This window comes from Strix aluco, chromosome 11 (assembly GCF_031877795.1).
Source record: "Strix aluco isolate bStrAlu1 chromosome 11, bStrAlu1.hap1, whole genome shotgun sequence".
NCBI lineage: Eukaryota > Metazoa > Chordata > Aves > Strigiformes > Strigidae > Strix > Strix aluco.
In genome coordinates, this window is record NC_133941.1 from 13,839,909 (window position 1) to 13,863,933 (window position 24,025).

At 56.4% G+C, this 24,025-nt stretch overlaps 3 protein-coding genes across 3 annotated transcripts; 1 reads left to right on the forward strand and 2 right to left on the reverse strand.

Annotated features, from left to right (window-relative positions):
- Window positions 1–9,709: 9,709 nt before the first annotated feature.
- On the forward strand, window positions 9,710–11,313 carry H1-10 (H1.10 linker histone). Its single transcript, XM_074836125.1, has one exon. It carries the CDS (start codon window positions 9,838–9,840, stop codon window positions 10,507–10,509), a length of 672 nt encoding a protein of 223 aa, XP_074692226.1. The 5' UTR covers window positions 9,710–9,837; the 3' UTR covers window positions 10,510–11,313.
- A 2,999-nt stretch (window positions 11,314–14,312) lies between these two features.
- Window positions 14,313–16,780, reverse strand: LOC141928244 (histone H2A type 2-B). Its single transcript, XM_074836127.1, has 2 exons — window positions 16,732–16,780; window positions 14,313–16,653 (listed from the first exon to the last, which is right to left on the reverse strand). Exon 2 carries the CDS (start codon window positions 16,584–16,586, stop codon window positions 16,206–16,208), a length of 381 nt encoding a protein of 126 aa, XP_074692228.1. The 5' UTR covers window positions 16,587–16,653; window positions 16,732–16,780; the 3' UTR covers window positions 14,313–16,205.
- Window positions 16,781–18,270: 1,490 nt separating this feature from the next.
- On the reverse strand, window positions 18,271–23,911 carry HMCES (5-hydroxymethylcytosine binding, ES cell specific). The gene is made up of 6 exons (XM_074836130.1): window positions 23,637–23,911; window positions 21,668–21,811; window positions 21,199–21,318; window positions 20,476–20,636; window positions 19,830–20,022; window positions 18,271–19,428 (listed from the first exon to the last, which is right to left on the reverse strand). The coding sequence occupies exons 1-6, from the start codon at window positions 23,817–23,819 to the stop codon at window positions 19,222–19,224; spliced, it is 1,008 nt and encodes a 335-aa protein (XP_074692231.1). The 5' UTR covers window positions 23,820–23,911; the 3' UTR covers window positions 18,271–19,221.
- Between the last annotated feature and the right edge of the window lie 114 nt (window positions 23,912–24,025).

The window sequence follows — 24,025 nt, forward strand, 5'->3', positions numbered from 1 at the left end:
CCTTCTTGTTTACTCCTGTTTCTGACTCTCTTTTTTTTCCTTCACTAACATGCTCTCTTTCCTCTGTTTAGTCACCATTTTAGCAAGCCAGTGCCTGCTAACTGAAGGATGTTTGTACTTCCTCCTTACTACAAAGTCTGTGCCTTACAGATTGGTTTTCAGGAGTGCCTTGAGCAGGCCCTGTTTGCTTGGCTGACCTGAGACTCTGCTTTTCTTGAGGCTGCTTGCAGTGACAGGAGTGGTGCTGGATCTGATTGCTCTTTATGAGCATAGTCCCTCAGTCCTGTCCTGGGCATATGAGAACCTTTGTGGATGTGGGAAGAGGAGGGCAGGGCTGTTAAAGCTCTTGCCTACCTTCCTCAGGGAGGGGGTGGTGAGAAGAGCAGGCTCAGCCCTTCCCAGCTTACCAGTTAGGTGCTTCAGGTGGAGGAGAGGCAAGGCTAGCCTAGAAGGTACCTTGGAGTGAGTTAAGGCCTAGTCAAGGTTAAGCCTTTAATTTCTAGATGCTGGCCAAGACCCTCTGCTTGCACTCAGCAAGGCTGAGCTCACTACTCCTGTGCCCACAGGATGATGGAAAACAAAGTATAGAGAAATGAGGCCAGTTATTTCAAGAGCCTTCTAACAGTCTTTGCTCTGTATCCTATTTTATGGCTTTGTCCTGTCATGCTTTTCTCTCACTTGACTGGGCTTTTGCTGTCCACATCAACTTCAAATAACTACTCTGCAATAGCAGTGTGTCCTGGTGGGACCACTTTCCTGTCTGCATCTCTTTGAAAGACTTGGACCTTCTGCTCATCTCCAGTTAAAGCATCACTCTGCACTTGTTTTCTGTAGATAAAGTTCTAGTGTGGAGAAAGCCAAGCTGGGGGAGGGGGGGAGCAATAACTATAAAGTGATGTTTTGGGTCTTAACTCTGCACCTGTCTCCTGCTGCTTTGGCCTTGGGTGGTGGAGCTCGGGCTGCAATGGCTGCACCGTGCAGCTGTGATGAGCCCTGAAGAGCCACTGTGTTTAATCTCCCTCCCATCAAATAAACCGTCAGTGACATGAGGCAAAGGGGGAGTGCTCCACGGGGGGTAGGATAGCTGGGGAGCTCCTTGCCACAGGATGTTAAGGATGCTAAAGAGGAGGATTCCATTTGCCACCTACAAACTGATGGTTTTGCAGGTGGGAATATGATAGGTACAAAAATCAGTGCAGGAGGGGAGCAGGGTGGGAACTGGTGCCCTCCTGTTGTGCTCAGTGCTGGTGCTGATGGTGTCACAGATGGGGATGGGTGTTTGTGCAAGATTCACTTGTCATCACTGTGGTCTGGAGAAGCTGGCTGGACTGATTGTCCCTGCAGGGTGCAAGTGTGCTTAAAACTGCTCTTCAAAACCCCTCCTAGCATCAGTGAGGCCTTGTGACTTTTACTTCTGTGCTGGCCTTTTGGCCCAATGAGTTGCAGGTGCAATGATGATGTGTACGAGGGTGACTTGCTGCTGGGCAAATTGCAGAGGAAACCTTGTCCTGGAGGAGGCTGAGATGTTCAGCCGATGCACCGAGGCAGCCAAGCTTGAGGACTGGTTTTGCTCTTTGCCCAGGTCCCGGCTGGGCAGGAGGGAGAGACCTGAAGAAGGAGGCTGGTGGCATGAGGGGAGGGGGTCGGTTCCCCAGCTCACACCAAGTGTAACAAAAGGCTACAACCAGCAATGACTTTGCAAACTGTTGTGATCCTGGCCCCTGCCAGGGGGTAAAACCTCATGAGGTTGTGGCAGGGCAGGCAGGTGTGGGGCTTGGTGGCTGTGGCTGCTCCCTGCGGGGGGCTTGGAGCCGTTTGTGAAGGCAGCTGTGTTTTGTGAGATATTGGTGCAGATATAAAAGCTGGGGAATCACACAACGGCATCTCTGCTGCAGGGGCTGGGGGCGGGGGGAGGAGCGTCGAAGAAATTAAAACACCGACCGCTGGCGCATGGAAAGCAGCACGGAGCTGCCAAGCTGCGAAGCCCGGGGCGGGGAATCTCGGTGCGTGCCTTGGCAGCGGCACCCGGGTCGTGTCCTGCATTGCCACCTGCCCCGACCCCGCAGCGGGACCCCCCGGCAGCCCAGCGCCCGCTGCCGCAGCCACCTCAGGCGGGCAGGGTGCCAGCCCCCACCCTGCGCACCTGGAACCCCAAACGGCCGCCACCGGCCCCCACCGCCACCCCCCGGCACCCAGGTGTGCGCAGACCCCTGCCTGGCACGCACCCCGGGGTGCTTGTAGGGAAAGGTGTGATATAAGCACAAAAATGTGTTCAGGATTCTATAGATACAGAGAAATAATTTTAGCTAAACATCTGCGTGTATGTGGTTTACATGTGCACACGCAGCAATGTGTAGATGTGTGTATTTATCAAGACACATCTTTTGAGAGCTAGAGCACGAAAGAGCAAGGAGGCACAAGAGCACAAACAAGACAGTATGGACGTGGAGTGTGTGTGCACTTACACAGACTTACACAGCACTTACACATACTTACACAGACACATACCCTGAGGTTCCAAGGCAGAGAGCACGAGTGAGTTTAGTTACAGCTTTCCATTTGTGAGACATATGTGGTTGCGGGCTTACCAATGTACACACATGCAACATACATATATATATATATTCAGCATATAGATATATATTCAGCAAAACAAAATTGCCTCACACATAGATATGGCTACCCTCATGTATTTTATTTATATATTTATATAAAAACATTTAAATATGAATATATAGATACAGATGTACACACATACAGATGTCTATGTATTATCTATCACCCCCGTATGTGGAGAGACAGAGATGATCATACACACTCAGACACATTTTAAATTATTTTATGCTTATATACGTGTATGTGTGCATGTGTGTTTTGTCTTTCTGTCTACAGACACAGATACTGCCATATTTTATTTTTTTATATTTATACCCTGTGTTTTATATATATTTTTATATATTATTTATAATTTTGTATATATTTATAGATTATATATTTCTGTGTGCTTTATATATAGAAATGGGTCATACACGTGTGCGTGGGGGGGTGTATGTGTGTGTAGTTTGGCTATTTTCATATTTCTTTGAGAAAGAGAGGGGGAAGGAGGGAGGCAGGGAGAGAAAATGAAAGAAAATACAGACATGTAAATAAATATTTAAATAAATTCGATGTAGAGGTGGATATGGTGATGCGTGTGAGTTGGGAGGGAGGGAACGACCAGCTCCCTCAGGCTCTCACTCCATATACACACACACGCAGCCAGAGAATATATATCAAGATTGATACACACACACACATATGTATGTATGTATATGCATCCCAGATATTATATATGGGGGCAAAAGAGAGGGTGGGAGAGAGCGCAGCCTCACACACACAGATACTCCACATGCATTTTTAGGGGTGGGGAGGATGTGAGGTGGGTATGTTTTACCATTCTCTGTGTCTTTTTCTCTCTCGGGGGGGGAGGGGAAGACAATGATAGCAAATACAGACACACACACAGGTAGTTACATATATAAGTAAACGCTTAAATAAAGTATATGTGGCAGGGGATACGGGGAATGCTCTGTGTGTGAATAGTGCACACGCTCTCTTGCATATATGTATATATGCACAGGTGTGTGTATAGCAAGAGAAAGTGTGTGTGAACAGCTCTTGCCCACACTCTGCCAGTATAATGTATACATGCATGCAGAGAGAGAGGGTATTGTGTGTCTTTAAGTATATATGTATAGATGGGGGATACTGTGTGGGTGAACATCTCTATATCTGTTATATAAAATTAGATATTCATATATATCTATATAATGAGGAAGTATTGTGTGTCTGTGTGAACAGTGCTCTCTCTCTTGGTGAGTATCTATGTATATATGCAGAGAGGGAAAAAGGTGGATGTATGGTTCACTCTCCCCTCCATATATAAGTATATATGTATATATGCATATATATGTGTTTGTGTGTGTATTTATAGCAAGAGAGAAATAAGAGTGTGTGTGTGTGAGAACAACTCTGTATATACACGTGTGTATATATATATCAGAATTTGTGCATGAAGTGAGTATATACAGTGAGAACTATACATGTGTGTGTGAACAGCTCGCACGCTCTTCCTCTTTATATACGTGTGTGTGTGTAAACTGCACTTTAATTATATATGTATATATATCTAAAGAGAATTATATGTGTGAACAGTCTGTGTATATATGTAAGTACGTATGGATAGATGCATCTATATAGGTAGGCACATCTATAACAAGAGAGTATTGTGTGTGTGTGAGCACAGCTATCACTCATGCTCTACATGCGTATATACGGAGAGAGAATATGTATCAATATATAAACATACATCTGTATATATTCGTGCACCCCAGAGATTATACATGGGGCAGGAGGAGGGAGAGAGAATGATAGAAAGTGTGTGTGTATGTGTGTGTGTGTGTGCGTGTGCCCTCTCCATGTGTATATGCGTATGTACACGTCTACAGACAGAGACTGAGAAGGGGGGGTGAACAGGGCCCTTGCAGTATATATGCCTATATGTGTGTGTATATGTATATATGTATATAAAAAGAGAATTATATTTGTATGCATGTGAACAGCCTCTGTGTGTGTGTATATATAGCAAGAAAGTACTGTGTGTGTGAGAACAGTTCTCTGAACAGCTCTCTCAGCATATATGTATATATGCGGGGGGGGGGGGGGGGGGGGGAAGAGAGTGAGACCTGTTACCTCTTCCCCCCTCCCCAATATCTAACTATATGTGTGTGGCAAGAAAGAATCGTGCAATTGTGTGAGTGAAAAGCTGTCTGTGTATACATATATATATACATATAAATATATAAGTGTGTGTATCTAGGAAGAGATTTGTGAGTGTTAACAGCTCTACGTATATATATATGTACTGAGAAGTGTGTGTGTGAACAGCAGTCTCTATAGAGTGCATATATGTATATCTGTGTATGTATGTATACATATAGCAAGAGAGGAGTAGTGTGTGTGAAAACAGCTCACAGAATATACGTATGTATGCATACATATGGACAGAATAGCGTGGGTTTGTGTAAACGGAATGCGCTCGAATTATACACATATGTATAGAGACAGTGACAACTACGTGTGTGCATATATGTATATATACATCTATATATTCATATATATAGGATGAGAGAGTAGTGTGTGTGAGGAGGGCTCTTGCTATCTCTACTTATGCATATACATACAGGGAATATATCAATATACATATACACATATAGATGCATATATTTATGCACCCCAGAGATTATGGGGGGGGGGAAGTGATGGAAAATGTGTTTGTGCATATGAATTGCTTTCACTCGTTTTCTTACATATATATCTCTAAATATATAGATATAGCAAGAGAAAGAATGTGTGAGAACAGCTCTGTACATATGTATCTCTGCAGAGAGGGGGGAGAGAGGGGAATATACATGTGCGTATATTCGGGGGGGGTGTGTGTGTGGTGCTCTCTCTCTCTGTATATATGTGCATAGTGACAAAGTGTGCATGTGCCTGTCAGAGAGCAGACTTCTCTCCCCCCATACCATATATATGTATATATGCATACGTGTGTGTATGCGTGTGTGTGTAGTGAGACTTGTGTTTGAACAGCTCTCCCCCTTCTCTGTATGAGTATGTGTGTGTTGTATATATGTACAGTGACAGAGAGCTCTCTGAGTGATCATCTCTCACACTCCCTCTCTGTATATATATGCATATATATGTATATATATCTTGCTCAAGAGAGAAGTGTTTGTGAGAGAACAGGTCTATTCTTCATTATATATGAATTTTTTAATAGAGAGAGAATTGTGTGTGTGTGTGAACAGCTTTGTGTGTGTATGTATGTTTGCAAGTATGTATGCATATATGCCTATATATATTTCTACATAACGAGAGAATTGTGTGTGTGTGTGAACAGCTCTCTCTCTCCCTAACTATACGTATGTGTAAATATGTAGACAGAATTATGTGTTTGAGAACAGCGCTCTCTGTATATATACATACAGTATATAGGCATGCAAGTGTGTGTATGTGCATATGGTGGGGGGAGCGTGTGTGAGAGAGAACTGTTCTCTATATACCCAAATATATGTAAGTGTGTATGTGTATATATAGCACAAGAGTATTTGTGTATGAACAACTCTATGTATATATATACAGGTAGTGAGCAAACTACATGTGTGAACAGGTCTTTCCCTCCCCCATATACAGATATGTGTGTGCGTATAGCAAAAGAACTGTGTGAACAACTCTGTATATAGAGTATATATGCACATATATATACATACAGCAAGAGAAGGGAGTATTGTGTGTGTGAGAACAGCTCAGTATATATGGAGAGCCTAGTGAGTGTTTGTATAAGCACTCTAATTATATATGTATATATGCATATATAGAGAACTATGTGTGAACAGCCTCGCTCTATATGTAAGTATACATGTATATATGCATCTAGAGAGACACGGTATTGTCTGTGTGAGAAAAACTCCTGCGCGCTCTCTACATGTGTATACCCATACAGAGAGAGAACATACACACACACACATATATATATATGCATGCATTTATGCACCCCAGAGATTATACATGGATATGGGGTGGGGAGAGACAGAGAATAGTAGAAAATACATGTGTGTGAGAGAACAGCTCTCGCTCTTTTTCTCAAGTATATATGCATATATTTCTCTCAAGAAAAAGACAGCAAAAGAACGTGTGTGAACAGCTCTTGCTCACCCTTTGCATGCACGTATCTCTGCTTACACGTGTGAACCGCTGAGTATAGATGTATCTGTGCAGTTCTGTATATCAAGGGGGGGTAGCGTGTGTCTGTGTGTGAAATATCACACACTCGCTCTCTCAGCATGTCTGTATATGTATGTGCTTACAGAGAGGTCGGGGGGGGCAGGGAGAGAGAGAACAGGTCTCTCGCCCCCACAGCAGTATATATGCATGCGTTATGCATGTGTGTGTGTGTGTGCACGTGTGCGCAGTGAGACTATTGTTTGTGTATTTGAAGAGCATGCTCCCTCTCGATCTCATCCCCCCTTTTCTATATGTCTACATATGTATATAGGCATGTATAGTAACAGAGAACTGTGTGTGAACCTCTCACTGTATATATGTATAGATGCATATATATACTGATAGAACTGTGAGAAGTGTATGCATATATGCCTATATGTGTATATATAGCAAGAGTAATTATGTAAGAACAGTTCTGTCAGTATATGTGCATATATGCATATACAGAGCATGTGAGAGAAGCGTGTGTGTATGTGTGACCAGCTCTCTGTTGTATATGTATATGAGACGTGTATGTGAACAAGACCTGCTCTCTGTGTCTATATAAGCACATATGTACATATAGGGAGAGAATGTGTGTGTGTTGGGGCTATTTTATCCCATTCTCTGTGTATCTCTCTCTTGAAACGCACACACACACACACACAGCCTCCCCCTTTAGATTTTATTCAAATATTTAATCTTCATATATTTATACATGTGTTTTGTTTCCTACCACCTCTTTGGGGGCGGGGGGGGGTGGCTGGCAGGGACACCCCGGGTGCCCTGCGGGGGCTGTGCTGGTCCCTCACGGTGCTCGCTGCACACCCACAGCCACACTGATGTGCGTGAGCTCATCCCAGCCCGGCCTCTCTCACACCCACCTCCCCAGATAGATTTTATTTAAATATTGATATGTTTATGTCAACATTTAAAAAATATATACCCGGGTGTTTATGTGTATGCGTGCACTTACATTTCTTTTAAATTTACATATAGCTATTACAATCAATACAATTGTATATTGGACACACATAATACACGTATGACACACACACTGCCCCTGTCCAACCATACCCCGCAGCCAGCTTTGCCGTGTGTTCCCATTTGGTTACAGCATTACATCTACACACGCAGACACTCGATGCTCGCACGTTCCACACACGCACACCTATAGACATTACACACCCCAACCCACCTCCCCCTACACCCCCCCCCCCCACCACCCCGGTCGCAGCCGTGCAGGCGGGGCACTGGGGGCCGTGTCCCGGGGGTGGGTGTGCGATGCTGCCCGCCCCAGGGCCGAGGGGCTCCCGCTGGGGGGGGGTGTCCCCCCCCTTCTCCCCGGCACACGCAGGCCCCCTTGCACCCGTCCGGGCCGACACCCCCGTCCTGCCCGAGCACGCTGCAGCTCCTAGAGGCCGGACGCAACTCATCACAGGGGTGCCTGGCCACGGCTGCCATAGGGGGGGCGGCAGAAGCTCGCTGTTGGGGTGGGGGGGCTCTGTCCTCGGGTGGGGGGGGCAGGGCACCCCAATGCAGGGGGGACGGACGGACGGACGGACACACACGCGGCCCCAGGGACCCCCAGCACGGCGGGCTGCAGGGGCCCGGGCGAGGGAAATGGCGGAGAGGAGACGGGGGATGGGGAGAGGAGGAGGAGGAGGAGGAGGAGGAGGAGGAGGAAAGGGAGGTGGCGGGGCCGTGCGGGCTCGGCGCGGCGTGCGTGGGCAGGGGGCGGGGTGCGAGAGTGTGTGCGGGTGGGGGGGGGCGCTGTACGCGTGTGCACACCCCTGCGCGTGTGCCCCGTGTCTCGGCACACGCCTGCGAGCCGGGCACGCGTGTGCCGGCCGCGGGGATGCCCCTGCACACTCACAGCCCCGAACCCCCCACGGGGGATCCCACTCCCAGGTGCGGGGGGAGAGGGGCCCCTCCACGCCCGGCCCCGGGGCTCTGCAATGGGGGCGTTGTGCATAAGCCCCCTCCCCCGCCCCCCCGGAAGCCTCGTTCCCCCCGTGGGATTTGGGGGGGTGGGGTGTATTGGGGGGGGATCATAGCACCGCTGCTGCCTCCCCCAGCCCATGCAGAGCTGCGGCCTGCCGCGGGGTTAGGAGCCGCCCCCCCACACCCCGCGGCGCGCCGGGTCTGCGGGGGCGACAGCGATTCACAGCGCCCCCCCTCACTGTGCCACACCGGGGGTCCCCCCACTCCCCCCTCCCCGCAGACCCACCCGGACCCGCCGCGCTGCGCCCATCCTCCGCTGCGGGGCGATGCCCGCCGGGGGGGGGGGGGGGGGGGGGCACACCGGACACGCAGGGCTCCCCCCTCAGGGGCCTCGTCCGGGCGGCCGCGGGGATGGGGGTCGGGGGGGGGCGGCCCCCGTCGCCGGGGCGGAGACCCCCGGCCTCGTCGCGGCGTCTCCGCGCTGCTGCCGGCGGCCGCGGGAGGGCGTCGCCTGTGTTAGTTCCCTCCGGAGAACCCGGGGCCAGCGCCGCCGCCGCCGCCCCCCGCCGCCCGCCGCCTCCCCCCCCTCGCGGCGGCCCCTCTTGGGCGGCGGGCGGCGGCGGCGGCGATGCGCGGGGGGGCCGCCGGGGGCCTCCAGCCGCCGCCGCGCCGGGCGCCCCCCTCCTCGCTGCCGCCGCCGCGCCGGGCGCGCCCCCGAAATCGCGGCGGGGGGCGGCGGGCGGCGCGCGGCGGGGGGCGGTGGGGCGGCGGCGGGCTGGGGGGCGGTGGGGCGCGGGGCGCCAGGCGGGCGGGGCGGCGCGGGGGGGCCCGGCGGCGGCGCGGGAGCCCCGCGAAAGGGCCCCAAGAAGCACAAGTTGGAGCTGGCGGCGGACCAGGCTGTTGTTGTTCTCAACGTGGTCCGCCCCGCGCCCATATAAAGGGCGGCGGCGGCGCCCGCCCCGCCAGAGCGCGGCGGCGGCGCGGAGCCGAGCGGAGCGGAGCCAGACAGCAGCGCGCCGCGCCGGGCCTCTGCCACGCCGCGGCTGCCCCTGCCCGCCTCCGTCCTGCGGCCCGCGCCCCCACGGCACCATGTCGGTAGAGCTGGAAGAAGCCGATCTGCCTCTGACCGAGGCGGAGGAGGTGCCGCTCGCCCCGGAGAAGAAAGCGGCCGCTAAGAAAGCGAAAGGCGGCGGCGGCGGTGGCGGCGGCTCCTCGCTGTCGCCGTCGAAGAAGAAGAAGAACAACAAGAAGAAGAACCAGCCGGGCAAATACAGCCAGCTGGTCGTGGAGACGATCCGCAAGCTGGGGGAGCGCAATGGCTCCTCGCTGGCCAAGATCTACAACGAGGCCAAAAAGGTGGCCTGGTTCGACCAGCAGAACGGCAGGACCTACCTGAAGTACTCCATTAAGGCGCTGGTGCAGAACGACACGCTGCTCCAGGTCAAGGGCACCGGCGCCAACGGCTCCTTCAAGCTCAACAGGAAGAAGCTGGAAGGCGGCGGCGACGGGGGCGCGGGCAGCAGCGCCCACAAGTCCCACAAGAAGGCGACGGCCTCCACGTCCCGGCGGGCGGAGAAGAAGCCGGCGGCCAAGAGCAAGAAGCCCGAGAAGAAATCCCACAAGAAAGGAGCCGGCGGCGCGGCGGCGAAGAAGGACAAGGGCAAAGCCAAGAAGGCCACCAAGAAGGGAGCCGCGTCCCCCGGGGGCAAGAAGGTGAAGAAGTCCGCAAAGCCCAAGGCACTCAAGAGCAGGAAGGCATGAGAGCGGGGCGCAGGGAGCCCCCCGCCGCCCCCCGGACTGTGAGCCCCGCCGCACAGACTGCTCTTGAGGACGGACCCCAGGGGACCCGCTTTGTCTTTGTGTTGCTGACTCGGCTCCGCAGCCGCCGCCGTGCGCGGTGAGCGGGGCTGCGGCTGCCCCAGCCCCCCCTTCCCCCTTCTCCGACGCCTTATTTTTTCCATCCCCCCACCCCCACCCCGCGGCTTCTCCCCGATCGCGCCCTTTTGTTTTCGGCCGTGCCCCTCCCCGCGTGTAGACGGTTCCCGACCCCCCCCCCTTCCCCCACCCCCCGCCCAGTCTCCCCGGTGCTTCACAGGGTTTTTTCCCGCCCGGTTTCCATAGCAGCCATTTTGCGGCGGCGCCCCCGCTGCCCCCCGCGCCACGTGGGCCGGCTCCCGCCGCCCGGGCCCGCTCCGCGCCCCCGCCCCGCCCCCCCCCGCCGGCCGCCCCGTGCCTGCTCGCAGCGATTTCGAAAAGCCACGGCGCCCCCTATTGGCTCCTGGCCCCGGCGCCATGGCAACGGCCCGTTGGGCGCCAATTGGCTACCGCGGCGTCGGGGCGCTCTTAAAGGGCCAGCGCTCGCGGGCGGCCGCCCGCCCCCTGGCGGGACAGCCTGCGGGGCCCTCGGGCCGCCGGTTCAGGTCGCATCTTCAATGGCCTTTAATTTTTTTTTTTTAAATCGGTTTTGGGTTATTTTTTTTGTTGGGAGGGTGGGGTTTTTTTTGTGTTTTTTTTTTCTTTTTTTCATTTATTATCGTCGTTTCAAATAAATTGTTAAAAAACGTCGAGCTGTTGTGTGCTCCCTGCAGGCACCGGGGCGAGGCGGGCGGGCCCGGCCGTGCAGCGTCGGTCGCCGCGGGGCGGGGGGGGGGGGGCGGGGGGAGCCCGTCTCCCTGAGGCCGTGCAGATGCTGCTGCGCCAGAGCGGGCCCAGGGGGGCTGCGGCAGAGCTCCCGCCTGCGCCCTGCCCCCGGGGGGAGCTTTTCCCTCAGGGGCCGGGGCTCCTGCTGCGCGCAGGCCTGCGCGACAGCCCGGGGAGGGCGCTGGGAGCCGGGGCCCGCCGCCCGCCCCGCGGAGCTTCCCCCCCCCGCCCCCCCTCGCCCCCCCTCGCCCCCCCTCGCCTCCATGGCTGCGCCTATTTATAGCCCACACCGGCGAGGTTGCGTAAAGCCCTGCCGGGGATCTGGGCCATCTTGTTCCGCCGACCGCGGGAGCACGGGGCGAGGGAGGAGCCCGCAGCTCCGCACGCCGGGGAGCCTCGGCTTGCAGCGGGGGCGGGGAAGGAGCCCGACCCGCAGGCTGGCGCTGCAGCGGGGCGGGACGGGCTGCAGCTCACGGCACAGCCCGCGGCGGTAACAGCCGCACGCCAGGGACCCGCTCGGCTGCCGCCGTAAGCGGGGAGGAGAGTCACCGGGCGGGGGCATCACCCCAGAGCCGCTGCCACCGATGCTCTCATCGACGATGCCCGGGGGCGCAGCACGGCTCGGCCCAGCGCACAAGGCCCCCGTTGGGGGGGGCACAGAGGGACAGCAGCCAGCCGGTGCCTGGGGATGGCCACAAGCCCGGGTGAGGACAGGGAAAGGAGCAGCCCCCTCCCCCAGGGCCCAGTCCCCAGGCGGCTGCCTCGCCCCTGGGAGCACACGCAGGGAGAAGGGCCCCAAGTTCTGCTCCCTGAAGAAAAAGGTCCATCGGCTGAGTTCAGCGCGAGCAGCCAGCTGTGCCTCCTCCCACATCTGTATTTGGGACCGGCAGCTGCCCGCGCAGGCCCCCCGCCGAGCTTGGGCGCCTGCCTGCACCCCCGGCACGGTACCGGGAGGGAGCGCACCGCTGCCTTCCTGCGCTGAGCTGGGCTGAGCTGCAGTGGTCTCCTCCGTCAGCAGATGACACTGCAGGTTTCGAAGGGTCGGAGGGGATGTCACCCCCGGGCCTGGCTGGTGTCACAGCCCGATGTCACAGGCAGCAGCAGGTCACACCTCAGGCACAGCTGCAGGCAGGGGGGTGTCCCCACTCCCCGGGAGGGGGGGGTCCCACCAAACCCGGCTCAGCAAGGGCACAGCTCTGCCCCCAGCCCTGGCTAAGAAGCTTCACCTGGAAGTTAAACCACCCGTGGCGCTCGCATAGGCAGGCACGGGCAGGGGCAGGCAGCGAGCCTCGGGCTGCCCAGCCGCAGGGGGCCACACCGTGCCAGCCCAGGCAGAGCCCTTGGCTCCTGGTCGCAGGGGCTGGCAGCATCTGGCCCCCCAGGCTGAGGCCACCAGGAGCTGTGATGCTGCAGCATCTCCCCATGAGCTCCTGTGGGTGCTGCCAGCGTGAGGGCTGAGCTCTGGAGGGAAACCCAAGACCCGAGGGCTTCCAAGGGCCCGTGACTCCCCTCACCCAAACGCAGCCAGTCCTGGAGCTGAGGCACAGGGCTGGTGGGGACTGGGCGGCACTGGGCGAGGCATGCTGCAGCCTCCTCCAGAAGAGACCTTCCGCTCATCCCACCCACGGGTTGTGGGGGAAGAGCCCTGCAGCCCCCCTACCCTCTCCTGGAGGGAGGCAAAGACTGACAGACACCCCTTCAGGCTCTACTCAGCCAAGTCCTTCACATCTCCTGAGCTCAACTGCTGTGGTGCTACAAAGCAATCAGAAGAGCTGGGACCAGCAACACAGCTCCAAAAAGCCATGAGACCCATCTCTGGAGCTGCGGACTTGAAGGTGACAAAGTCCATTCCAGCTTTCTAATAAAAACCAAGACTTCCACTCTCCTGGTTGTGACGATGTTCAGATGTGAAGTTTCGGAGGTGACACAAAGGCCAAGCACTTTAGCAACGCTTGGCAAGACGCACAGGATTTCCTTTGGTCTGCCTTGCAACAGCCCAGCTTTCCCAGCTGGCCCGTCACGTGGCCAACAGCAGTTCAGAACGAGCTGGAACTCTGTGGCAAGGGCACTACATGTGCCACCAGCGCCCAGCCACCCCTCTCATTACAGCTGCATTACTAGCCCAGGCAGAGCCACACAACAGCTACCGTGGCTACAGAGCCACTCGGCCCCAGGTGTGCAGAGCACTGGCCTGGCCTGGGTCCCTGCCCTGGGTCACCCCCAACCACTCGCTGCCCATTTCCGCCACGGCTCTGGCCAGCACGGTCGGTGGGGCAGAAGGCAGCACGTTGCCCTACGGAGCCCAGCCCGGCAGCTCCAGTCCTGACCTGCACCTTCCACAGCCCAGCCCAAGCCTGGCCAGCACCCAACCCTGACCACACTGGAAGTTGTCCAAGCTTCCCACAACTCTTCCTCCCCGGAACCCAAGCTGGGAGCAACTCTGGCTTGCACACCAGGACAGCAAACTGTGAGATGTCCCCCAAAGGGAGAGGGTGTCAGAGTGAGAAACAGCCTCCTCCCTCCCCACCAGGAATCAGCCTTTCCCACCTGACCCTGGAAGCCCACCTCTGCATACTCGCCTGCAAAGCCACTGGTGGGTCCTGGGGCAGCCCGTGGGAAAACACCTCCAGCACAGCCAGAGGGTCCTGGGCCTTGCTCCTCCTCTGCTGCTCCCAGCTCAGGGGCAGCTCAGGCATTCCCACAGCGGGGAGAAGAGCCAAAGAAGGAGTTTGTGCACCCAGGAGTAGGGAAAGACTATTTGTCCAAATGAAGGGCAAGCAGGAGCACTGCTAGGCCAGATTTGGTGTTTTACTAGTCTTGCCCCCCTTGGAGAAAACCGAGCCCAGACACCAAGCTGCGGCCACAGACCACTGCCAGATCCAGTAGATTTGGTGAGGTGACAAGACACGGCACATCTGACAGCATTCAACAGGGAACCAGTTTAATCAGATATTGGGTTTGCACCGTTCTTTTCAGTATCACATGTTCTGCATTTTTCTAAGAAATACAAAGCACTCGGGGGTTGTACAGAACGCTGGTCCTGGAGAAGACAAGAGGGAGAGAACAAGACACTCAGATACAGACACGTTGACCACCGCGTTGGGCAGTGGAAACCCCTCGTCCCCACCTCGCTGACAAAAACAGCCACTTTACAGGAGGAAGAGGGATCCCAGTGGGTCCGTGCTGAGGTCAGGGTACCCCACCATAACATGTCCATACCCCCCTCAGCACGACACTAATGAACACACCGCTTCCACGTTCCACAACAGAGTGAAAAACCCCTTCATGAAACCAGTTGACGAGCATCCAGGTTCATCTACTCTATAGATAATCATAAACTCAGAGCCAGGGTAAGTTACTTCATCCACAAGATTAACAGCTGATTCAATAGGTTGAACACATGCTACTTACAGCACATAAATAGAAGTTGCTCTTTTTTTTTTTTTTTTTTTTTTACTTAAAAAAACATGTTATGAAGGTCTACGGTCCGATTGCCTAGACACTGTCGCATGCACACGACTATCGGCCTCCACAGAAGCGGGCTGCTCTGGGCAGCGAGGAAAGCTGTCTCTGCATCAGCTATTCCAGGTGTCACGGGACAGCTAGCCTGCCCCCGTGCTCGCACGTTAGCCACACAGCCATTAAATAAATACGGAACTAGCTAAAAGGGGGGTTTATACAAACTCTAGGGTTGTTTTTAAAAAGAAATATTAATCCATCGAGGGTTACAGTTAACAGATATCATCATCACTTTATTTCTTAGAACCAGAAATAGTGTTGAACAAACAAACAACAACAAAAAAAAAAAGACACAGCATGTAATTTCCAGAAGTGCAACCAGGGTACAGGGTAGCTCTCAGCGAGACGAAGGGCTTCTGCAGCCAGGAGAGGAGGGGAGCCACGGCAGAAGATGGCAGCTCCCGCTCCCGGCGGGCGCCTGACCTTGCGACGCTCTCCGAGGGGATTTGTCACTGCAGCCTCCACCCCACCCGCCAGCGGGACCCACGGCATGTGGGACCACCAAGTCCCCCAGCACCCACCGAGCCAGGGAGCTGCGGAAGGTGACTTTGCAGGGAGGTACCCCAAAATAAGAGACCTTAAAATAACTAGGACCAGAGCTTCTTTACAGTAGGCAATGCACTATGAGCACTATGCAGTAGGCAATGCACAATGCACTATGTTCACTACCATGAACAAAACTAAGACTAACAGTCACTTCTTGCCAACGGAGAAACTTTTCCTCCTTTTCACATTTTCCAGACCTCTGCCCTCCCCGCTGCAGTGCGGCCGGGATGGCGTTGCTGGGGGCGGGGTGTGGGGAGGGGGGGGGGGGGGGGGGGGGGGGGCACAGCAGCAGTGAGTCCCATCCTCGTGCCAGGGCGAGCAGGGCCAGCCCAAGGGGCCCCGCACAGCCCCAGGGCTGGCAGAGGGGAGAGGCAGCCGGGGGTGCCCGTGTCCATCCCCACGTCAGCCAAAACAATCCTCAGCAGCTACCAGCAGCTCTGCACCGTGACCCAACTATACGGCTCCAGATGCCACCACCACCAGCTGTGATCCAGCTGCCTCCTCCAAAAACACTTCTTCCACAGAGAAGAGGGGCAGGGTGGGGGCACAAGCGGGGCCTGACCTCACCCATGCTCCCCCAGCACCCCATCGCAGACCAGGCTGGGGGGGCTAGTGGAGGGCTGGCAGGGTGCTGCCGCTGCTCACCACCCAGCCCGGGCTGGGGGGCAGGAAGGGGGACCCCAGCCCCATCGGGAGCAGAGACAGGGCAGTGGTGAGAAGGGGGCCAGGAGGGGGGAGGGGGGGGGCAGCGCTCACTTCTTGGAGCTCTGCGTCTTCTTGGGCAGCAGCACGGCCTGGATGTTGGGCAGGACGCCACCCTGGGCGATGGTCACGCCGCCCAGCAGCTTGTTGAGCTCCTCGTCGTTGCGGATAGCCAGCTGCAGGTGCCGCGGGATGATGCGCGTCTTCTTGTTGTCGCGGGCCGCGTTGCCCGCCAGCTCCAGGATCTCGGCCGAGAGGTACTCCAGCACGGCCGCCAGGTACACCGGCGCCCCGGCGCCCACCCGCTCCGCGTAGTTACCCTTCCGCAGCAGCCGGTGCACCCGGCCCACGGGGAACTGCAGCCCGGCCCGCGACGAGCGCGACTTGGCCTTGGCCCGCGCCTTCCCGCCGGACTTCCCCCGGCCCGACATGGCCGGCAAGGCAGCGGCCCCTCGCCGCCGCCTCCCGAGAAGCGCCGCGCACAGACGGTCCCGGCGCCTGCAGGGAGACAAACGCCGTTACACCGCGCCGAGGCCCCGCCGTCCCCGCCCGCTGCCGCCGCCGCGCCTCCCTTACCCGCAGCCGCCGCCGCTCCGCCCTGCGCGCCTCCCGCCGCCGCACTGCCAGCGCCGTCACCGCCGCGCCGCGGATATCCCTGCCCGCCCCGCCGTCCGCCTCTTCCCATTGGCTACCGCCGCGGCCGGCGCGGCGCCGATTGGTCGCCGCCTCGATCCCTGATTTGCATAGGGCTCGCAGCGCCCCGGCTCTGCCGCGGGGCCGGGGCCGAGGGCAGCGCTCGGCGGGGAGCGGCCCGGCTCTGCCCCTCGCCCCGGGGGTTCCTGGCTCCCAACCGGACAAGCCCGCCCTCAGGCAGCGCGGGTAGCTCCTTCCCGGCTGCGCCGGGGCCGAGGATGGGGGAGGGAGGGAGGGGGTTTGGCCGGAGTCCCCGTGGGTGTCCCGGCTGCGCTGCTCCTCATCGGCCGTCCCTTCTGCCTTGCCCAAACGCAGAGCCCCCTCCCCGGCCAGCGGGATGCTTTTCCTGGGAGGGTGCCAGGGCCTGCGGGTGCTGCCCTCCCTGCCAGAGCATCATTATGCCTCAAAGGGGAAAGTTTCTCCCAAACCAGCTTTTGGGGCCAGGTCGCACCGGGCTGAGTGCGGTCATCTCCTCCCCAGGTGGGAGCGGCCACTGCAAACGGCGCTGGGTGAGCAGCCAGGGTCCAGTTTAAAGGTGGGGTAGTTCAGCAGTAACACCTCCTCGCTAAACCCTCAGCGTAGGGGGTTTTGGGTGATGACGCTGCTGATGCTCACAGCCTGAAGGGAGATAATCTGTACCCTTCGTCTTTGTATCACCCCTGCCTCCCCAAGGAAAGGATTATGTTCCCCAGAGCAGGGAAAGGTGAGCGTCCCCCACTCATGCTCAGCATCTTCACTCTCTCCACAGCAACTGGAGACCTGAAACGAATTTGAGATGAGCCTGTGACCTTTGGAAAAGCCTCATCTGCAGTTAGCACTGAGCAGGGCAGGGCAGCTGAGCAGTGATGGCCAGGCAGGGAGAAGAACCTCCCTTATGGTTCCAGCAAGGTGGAGGTGACAGCCCCAGCACCTGAAGATCGATTTATTCTGCCAGGAGCTGCTAATGCAGCAACTCTCTTGCCTCACTCAAGTCACTGTGGGAGCAATGAGGAACCAGCTAGCAACAGGCTTTCTGGCTGGAAATCCTAATCCCACCCGTTTCCCATAAACCAGGAGATCTGGGCTCAGTCACATCCATAGCATGCGAGGGAGGCGGAGATGGATTTGGTGCCCATCCTGCTGCTCCTGCCCCAGCTCTGCTGTCCCTCCCCAGGGACAAGTCCCAGCTATGCCGCCCCTGCAACTCCCCAGTGACAGATCATTCAAGAGGAACCTCAGAATAAATCACTGGGGAATATTTTCCACTGGCGAATGGAAATGCTCCAGCAACGGGGCCCTGCTGGTAGCCTGAGAGTTCAGCAGCGGGTAGCTGGTCTCCCCCTCAGAAGATGGAGAGGAGATATGAGCTCTGCCTGTGAAACTGGAGCAAGGGGGCTGCGGGGGGCAAGGGGGACACAGACACACACACAGAGACAAGGGCACTGTGCAGTCAACCAGTTAATTCCATTTTATTGTTCCCAATACAAATGAAGTCCTACTTTCCAGCAAGGGTCCCACGGTGTAAGGCTTTTGGCCTGTAACATCTGCCTCTGTTTACAAAATCCCTGACCGCAAAAACAACTACCCTATGCTGTTCTGTAATGGCACTTTGGTTATCTGGGCTTTAATGAATGACCTTTATGAACAAGGCAGAGCACATCCCTCCACAGATCAAGAAAATCCTCTCTAAGTCTTCAAATCCCATTAACAAAATGATTGTACAAACAACGTGACCAATACATGCTGTCCCACCCCGCTGCCCGCAGGGAAAACCCAAGCAAAGTCCAGTTCCTCCCAGACACAGCTTAAACATCTCCCTGTTCAGGAGCCACAAATGCATGTGGCAACGCTGATGCAGAGTGGGATGACTCTGGCAGATCTTCTGGGCCTGGGGTTTCCTCCTCGTTTATTGCATGTTCCTCTGTCCTGGAGCCATCTTTTGAGGGTGAGAGTATTAGAAAGCAATTTGTACAGAATCAATAGGGAATTAAATGGAAAAGAGGTATTAGTTTAATACCAAAAAAAGGGAAAAGAAGAGAAAACAGAAGGAGACATGAAGTATGAACACTGTCAGAAGGCAGAAGCTACTCCTCACAGGCAGGCTGAGATGCTTCTCAGGGCTTTATCTTTGCTGGGCACAAGCGAGTGGCAGGGAGGGAGGACAGCAGGTTATATTCACTCCCGTCAGCACAAGACAAAACCAAAACTTTTAAAGACAAACACCAACCTTTAACAAAACACGAAGGACAGAGACAACAATCTAGAGCGCCAGATCAACACCTGAGAGGCTTGGAGAACCTAAACACCAGTCTGCAAAGCCTTCCAAAAAAACATTCCTCGTTCTGCTTAGGAAAATCAGGAGGAAAAAGGATGGCCAGCCATCCCAGCTAGTGCCTAAGCCTTGCGCTTCTTCGCAGCCGGCTCTCCCTCCTTCCCCAGCCACTGCTGCATGATATCCACGCTGGTTTTCTTGGGTGACGGGCTGTGGATGAACTGACTTGTCCACCTGGGTAAATCATTTTCTTTCTTCTGAGGAGAGCCCTCCTGGGAGTTTTTTAACCAGCCCAGCATCATTTTGCTGCTTGGGGTGTCTTTGACCTCCTGGAGAGACAAAAGACAGCGTGGGAAAAGTCAGAAGCATGGCAAGAGCAGGGCAGGCAGCCGACTGCGAGAGCTGTTCCAGAGCGGGATGTGGAGGCTGGAGCAACAGCCCTGCCTGCAATCAGGTACATCTGCAGGAGATTCCCTGGGCTGCTGCAACAGGCTTGTTCCAAGCCCCATTTCACATGGAATTTGCCTCATTTGGCAGAGAAATCCTGGCACGGGGTGACAGTTTATTTCTGGAAGTGGAGGGAAGGGAATCTATTCAGGGCTCTGCACTCCAGCATCCAGCACAGGCATGCCCTGCAGACGCTGCCTGCTGCTGCCCCTCCTGCAGCCTGGCAGCACTGTCCCTGCTCAGGGATGTCACCGTGACCAAGCTCTCCCCTGCCAGCACTCACCTTCTTGGCTCCCAGCTCGATGGGTGTGAGACACTCAGGTGTGTTGTTGTGGACGCTGTTGACAAAGGTGGACACTGGGTGGAAAACGATGTTCTCCGTGGGCTGGATGAGTTTAACCGCTTCTTGGGTTGGCACTTCAGCAAAGTCCAGCCATTTCCTGATGGCCTCGTCCCCGTCCAGGATGGCTGGCATCCTAGGGGACAAGACAGTCAGAGCCAAAGCCCAGCACCGATATGGCAGAGTGTGGTGACAAAAGCCAGGCTCGTAAGCTAGCAAGCAGCCGGCAGTGTGGGGGGAAACAGGGGGAAGACCAAAGCAGCAGGATGCTCTTCCGCAAGGCAGAGCGTGCATTTGCTTTGCCCCAGTAGCTGCTTCACTGGAACAGGCAGAGGGGTTGACTGCCAAGCTCCAGTCAGGCAGAGCACGATCCAACTCTGCCACCCACCGGGGCACAAAGATGGTGATTTATGAAAAGGCCATGAGCCAGTGACCCAAAACAAGCCGGTAACATTGTAGTGTTTTTCTCTGATGGCATCAGGAGGAAGCAGGATTCCCTGCCTGCGTGCTGCCAGACTGGTGTTTAAAGGTGCAGTTTTCCTCCCTCGCCCTGCCACCGACCCTGCAGCCCCCTTGCCCGCTCACTTGCCTGTGATGGATGAAGCTCACGTCCTTGGAGGCATCTACGGTGATGATGGTGTAAGTGTACAGCGTTTCTCCTCCCGTCGGCGGCTCCCAGCAGTCGAAAATCCCAGCCATGGTGAGCAACCTCCATCCTTTCCACTCCTCATCACCCTCCTTCCCCTCGTCCTGCAGGGGAGAGGCCCCATCGCCCCAGTCAGTGCCGACCCATGGGCAGCTGAAGGATCGCAGACTGGCCAGTGCTGCAGCAGGTCAACGACTCACATCTAAGTCATGAACTGCACTGATTTGAGGGCTTTCCAGGAGCCCTGCTACTAATCTGAGGTAACTCCAGGCGAGGTACTGGGAGCCTCATCGTTCTACAGGTAAGCCAGCGCCCTCCTCCCCTTCTGAACATCCCGGCCAAAGGAAAGAGGTAGTGAAACTCCCAGCACAGTCCCCTGCGAGATGCATCACCCACCCATGCAAATATCTGGCATGTGGGGAGCAGCGAGCGTGACGGCGGGGACGCTGCGACACCGATTGTATCCAAGGGACCACAGTGGAAGGGACTGCTGGCCAGAAGGATGTCGGAGTGCCGAGCCCACCGCAGAACAAAGCCCAGTTGGAAAAGAGAGACCCCCAGAGATGGGCACAGCTGGAGGGAAGGGGGTTCTCCCAGGGCAGCTGGAGAGAGCAGGGGCTCAGAGCTGGGCGCAAGCGTTCAGACATGGCGAGGGACTCTACATACCACGGTGTCCTTGGTCTGGGGGAAGTAAATGAAATACGGCTGCTTCCCCCCACTCTGCTGCTGCCACTCATAGAAGCCATCCGCCAGGACCACGCAGCGCTTGCCCTTGAGCAGAGCACCCTGGAGGAGAGAAAGCACGAGTGAGCGATGAAGAGCAGCCTTGGGCAGCCTGTAAGGGAGGATGGGGGCTCCTGGGACCACCCAGCCTGCTCACTCCCTCTCGGGGTTCCCCTAAACTGCCCCGCAGGGTGCACAAACGCCACCACCAGCACTGTGATGAAAGATGAGCTTCACCAGCAACTACCTTTTCAGTTCTATTTTATGAAATCCGCCAGCTCTGCAGTACAGGGACCTACTCCCCTGTGCAGCAGGCAAACGGTGATTGGTACTCGCTAGGGAGATGCTTCAGCTCTGGTTTTGCCGACTGCAAGATCTCTTCAAGCTGGACACAAAGGCAGCAGCAACTCACCTTGTAGGAGGACTTCTTCAGCATGGTGTCACTGCGGCAGTTGGAGGTATTAAACTGCATTTTGGAGGGGTCGTCCTTTTTGAACCAGGAGGGAACCAGGCCCCAGCGCATGTCCATGAGGACCCGCTCGGAGGAGTCAGCATCCTTTCAAATGAGAGAAAAACACCCCGGGTCAGAGCCACGTGGCGGGGGTGTGGGGAGCATCCCCACACCTTGAGAGAGGGGCTTCATGCACAATTGGCTTTTCCCCCTGCATGGGGGGCAACAGGCCAGCGTCTCTGCTGAGAGCGGAGCTGGGGCTCACGGCCCCTCCAGCACCAAATCTGCCTCTGCTCTGCTGCAGGGACGCGCTCACAGGCCATGCAGAAATAGCCACTAACTATAACCCTTTGCATATTCTTAACGGCTTTCCTGTAAGAATTAACCTTCAGCAGAAAGCACAAGAATATTTTGCAGAAATAACTAAGTGTCTCAGCAAGGCTCGGCAGACAACTCTCGAGAGGAATAAATGCAGTTTTACTTCAACGGGCAGTGCCTGGGCACACAAACTCCCCAGCTCTTAAGTAAAAAAAAAAAGTGTCAGGCTGGTGTTAAGGTCCTCAAAACATCCGTTCCTCTTCACAGCGAGCGTGCCACAGGGTGTAAGCCTCACCTTCATTTTAATAACGTGATTTCTGTTGTCCTGGTTCACTTTCACTCCTTGCGCTTTGCATATCATCTGCCTTCGGACAATGGAAAGGGCTTGTGGCTTTCACTTCTCCCCCAGCTCGCTCTCGCTTTCTGCCCGCAGCTGCCAGCTCCAGGCAGCACACACCTGGGGCGAGCGGGCCCCAAAGAACTGCACTAGTTATACATATATATACACACCTACTATAGGTGCATCTATATAGGGACGCGTATGTGCCCAGTTTCATGAGGTCTTCCAGAGCCTCCCACAGATGAGGAGCAGCAAAAAGTGGCACCTTAGGCCGTGTCCCTGTCCCAATGACTCGACAAGAGATGGACAACCCAGCACGTGGCTGCCTTGGACCTGCCTCACGCCCCCAGCCCTGTATTCCCCTGCTCCACCAGCTGTTCTTGGGGGGATGTGGGACCCCAAGGCAGGAAAGGAGGGCATGAGGATGCCTGATGGCATCGCCCACAGCACTCCAAAGCGGCCCCACCGAGGCATCCCACCCCCTCCCCTGTGCTGGTAATGGCTGTGAAGCGCAGCAGCCCCTTCGGCTGCCCCTTTGGCCAGGGCAGGAGGAGCGGAGGGGGCCCAGGCCGGGGTGTTTCAATTCAGCGCACCCCGCTTCACCCCGCTGAACACCAACGAGCGGCAGCTCACCGGGCACCCTCTTACACAGAGACCAAAGAGGATGCACACGCAGTTGTACAGGCTGCTCAGGTTGTCTGGGGAAGGTCTGGTGAGGCTTAAATTAGCCGGGATAACGGTCACCACAGGTGTACAGTTATTCTACAGCTCTAAAGTTGAGATTAATATTTTTTTTTTCCCTCTACCCTCCCCTAGCAATGAGACCTGGACACTCTCAGCAGTGTTATGAAATGAAAAAAAGCCTCAGGAAAGCAGAACAAACCCAGCAGAGTAATTATAGGCATTTGGGAAAAATTTCTACCGCAGTTAATCACTTGTATATGATCTTTTGCAGAAAATACAACACTACACTGGACGCATGGTACTGACTCCCCGCCCCCCTCAGGAACACGTACATACAGCAAGAACAGACACCTTTTCAATTAGAAAATTCAATACCTGCCACCTGCACCGAGCGAGGAGAGGCCAGCCAAGCCGCTACAGTTCAGAGGGGGGTACCACCCCCCCGGGGCACAACCCCGTCCCCACCGCCCGCCCGCCCTCGGTTTCAGGCCCCCGGATGCAGAGCGGCCCCGCGGGGTTGCTGCGGGCGGCAGCCAGGGCCCCCCCGCGCCCCCGGCGGTTCGCAAAGCGCGGGAGGGGGGGAGGTACCTGCTGGAGGTGGCGGCGGGAGAGCAGCACCGGGCCGCGGGACTGCGGGCCCTTGTTGTAGGAGGGCCGGTACCGCTCCGCCTGGATCCACTCGGGCTGCCGCCGCCGGCCCTGCCGGTCGCGATAGGCGCAGGCCCGGCGGAGGTTGTCGGCGCCCAGGGAGCAGGCGGTGCGCCCGCACATCGCGCCGCCCGCCCGGTTCTGCGGCGGGACGGGACGGGACGGGACGGGTCGGGTCGGGACGGGGCCGGCCCAGCCCCCCGCTCCGCTCCGCCCCGGCGGGGAGGTGGCGGAGGGCGGAGCGCGGCCGCGCAGGGGCGGGGCGGGGGCCGCGGCGGGCCCGCACCGCGGAAACGCCGCTCCCGCCCCCCGGGGAGCCCCGACGGGGG

Coding starts and splice junctions, on each gene's coding strand:
- H1-10 (XM_074836125.1), top strand. CDS start 9,838: ATGTCGGTAGAGCTGGAAGAAGCCGATCTGCCTCTGACCGAGGCGGAG.
- LOC141928244 (XM_074836127.1), bottom strand. CDS start 16,586: ATGTCGGGCCGGGGGAAGTCCGGCGGGAAGGCGCGGGCCAAGGCCAAG.
- HMCES (XM_074836130.1), bottom strand. CDS start 23,819: ATGTGCGGGCGCACCGCCTGCTCCCTGGGCGCCGACAACCTCCGCCGG. Junction 21,812..23,636: donor CCCGCCGCCACCTCCAGCAG/GTACCTCCCCCC, acceptor CTCATTTGAAAG/GATGCTGACTCCTCCGAGCG. Junction 20,637..21,198: donor CCCAGACCAAGGACACCGTG/GTATGTAGAGTC, acceptor TCTCCCCTGCAG/GACGAGGGGAAGGAGGGTGA.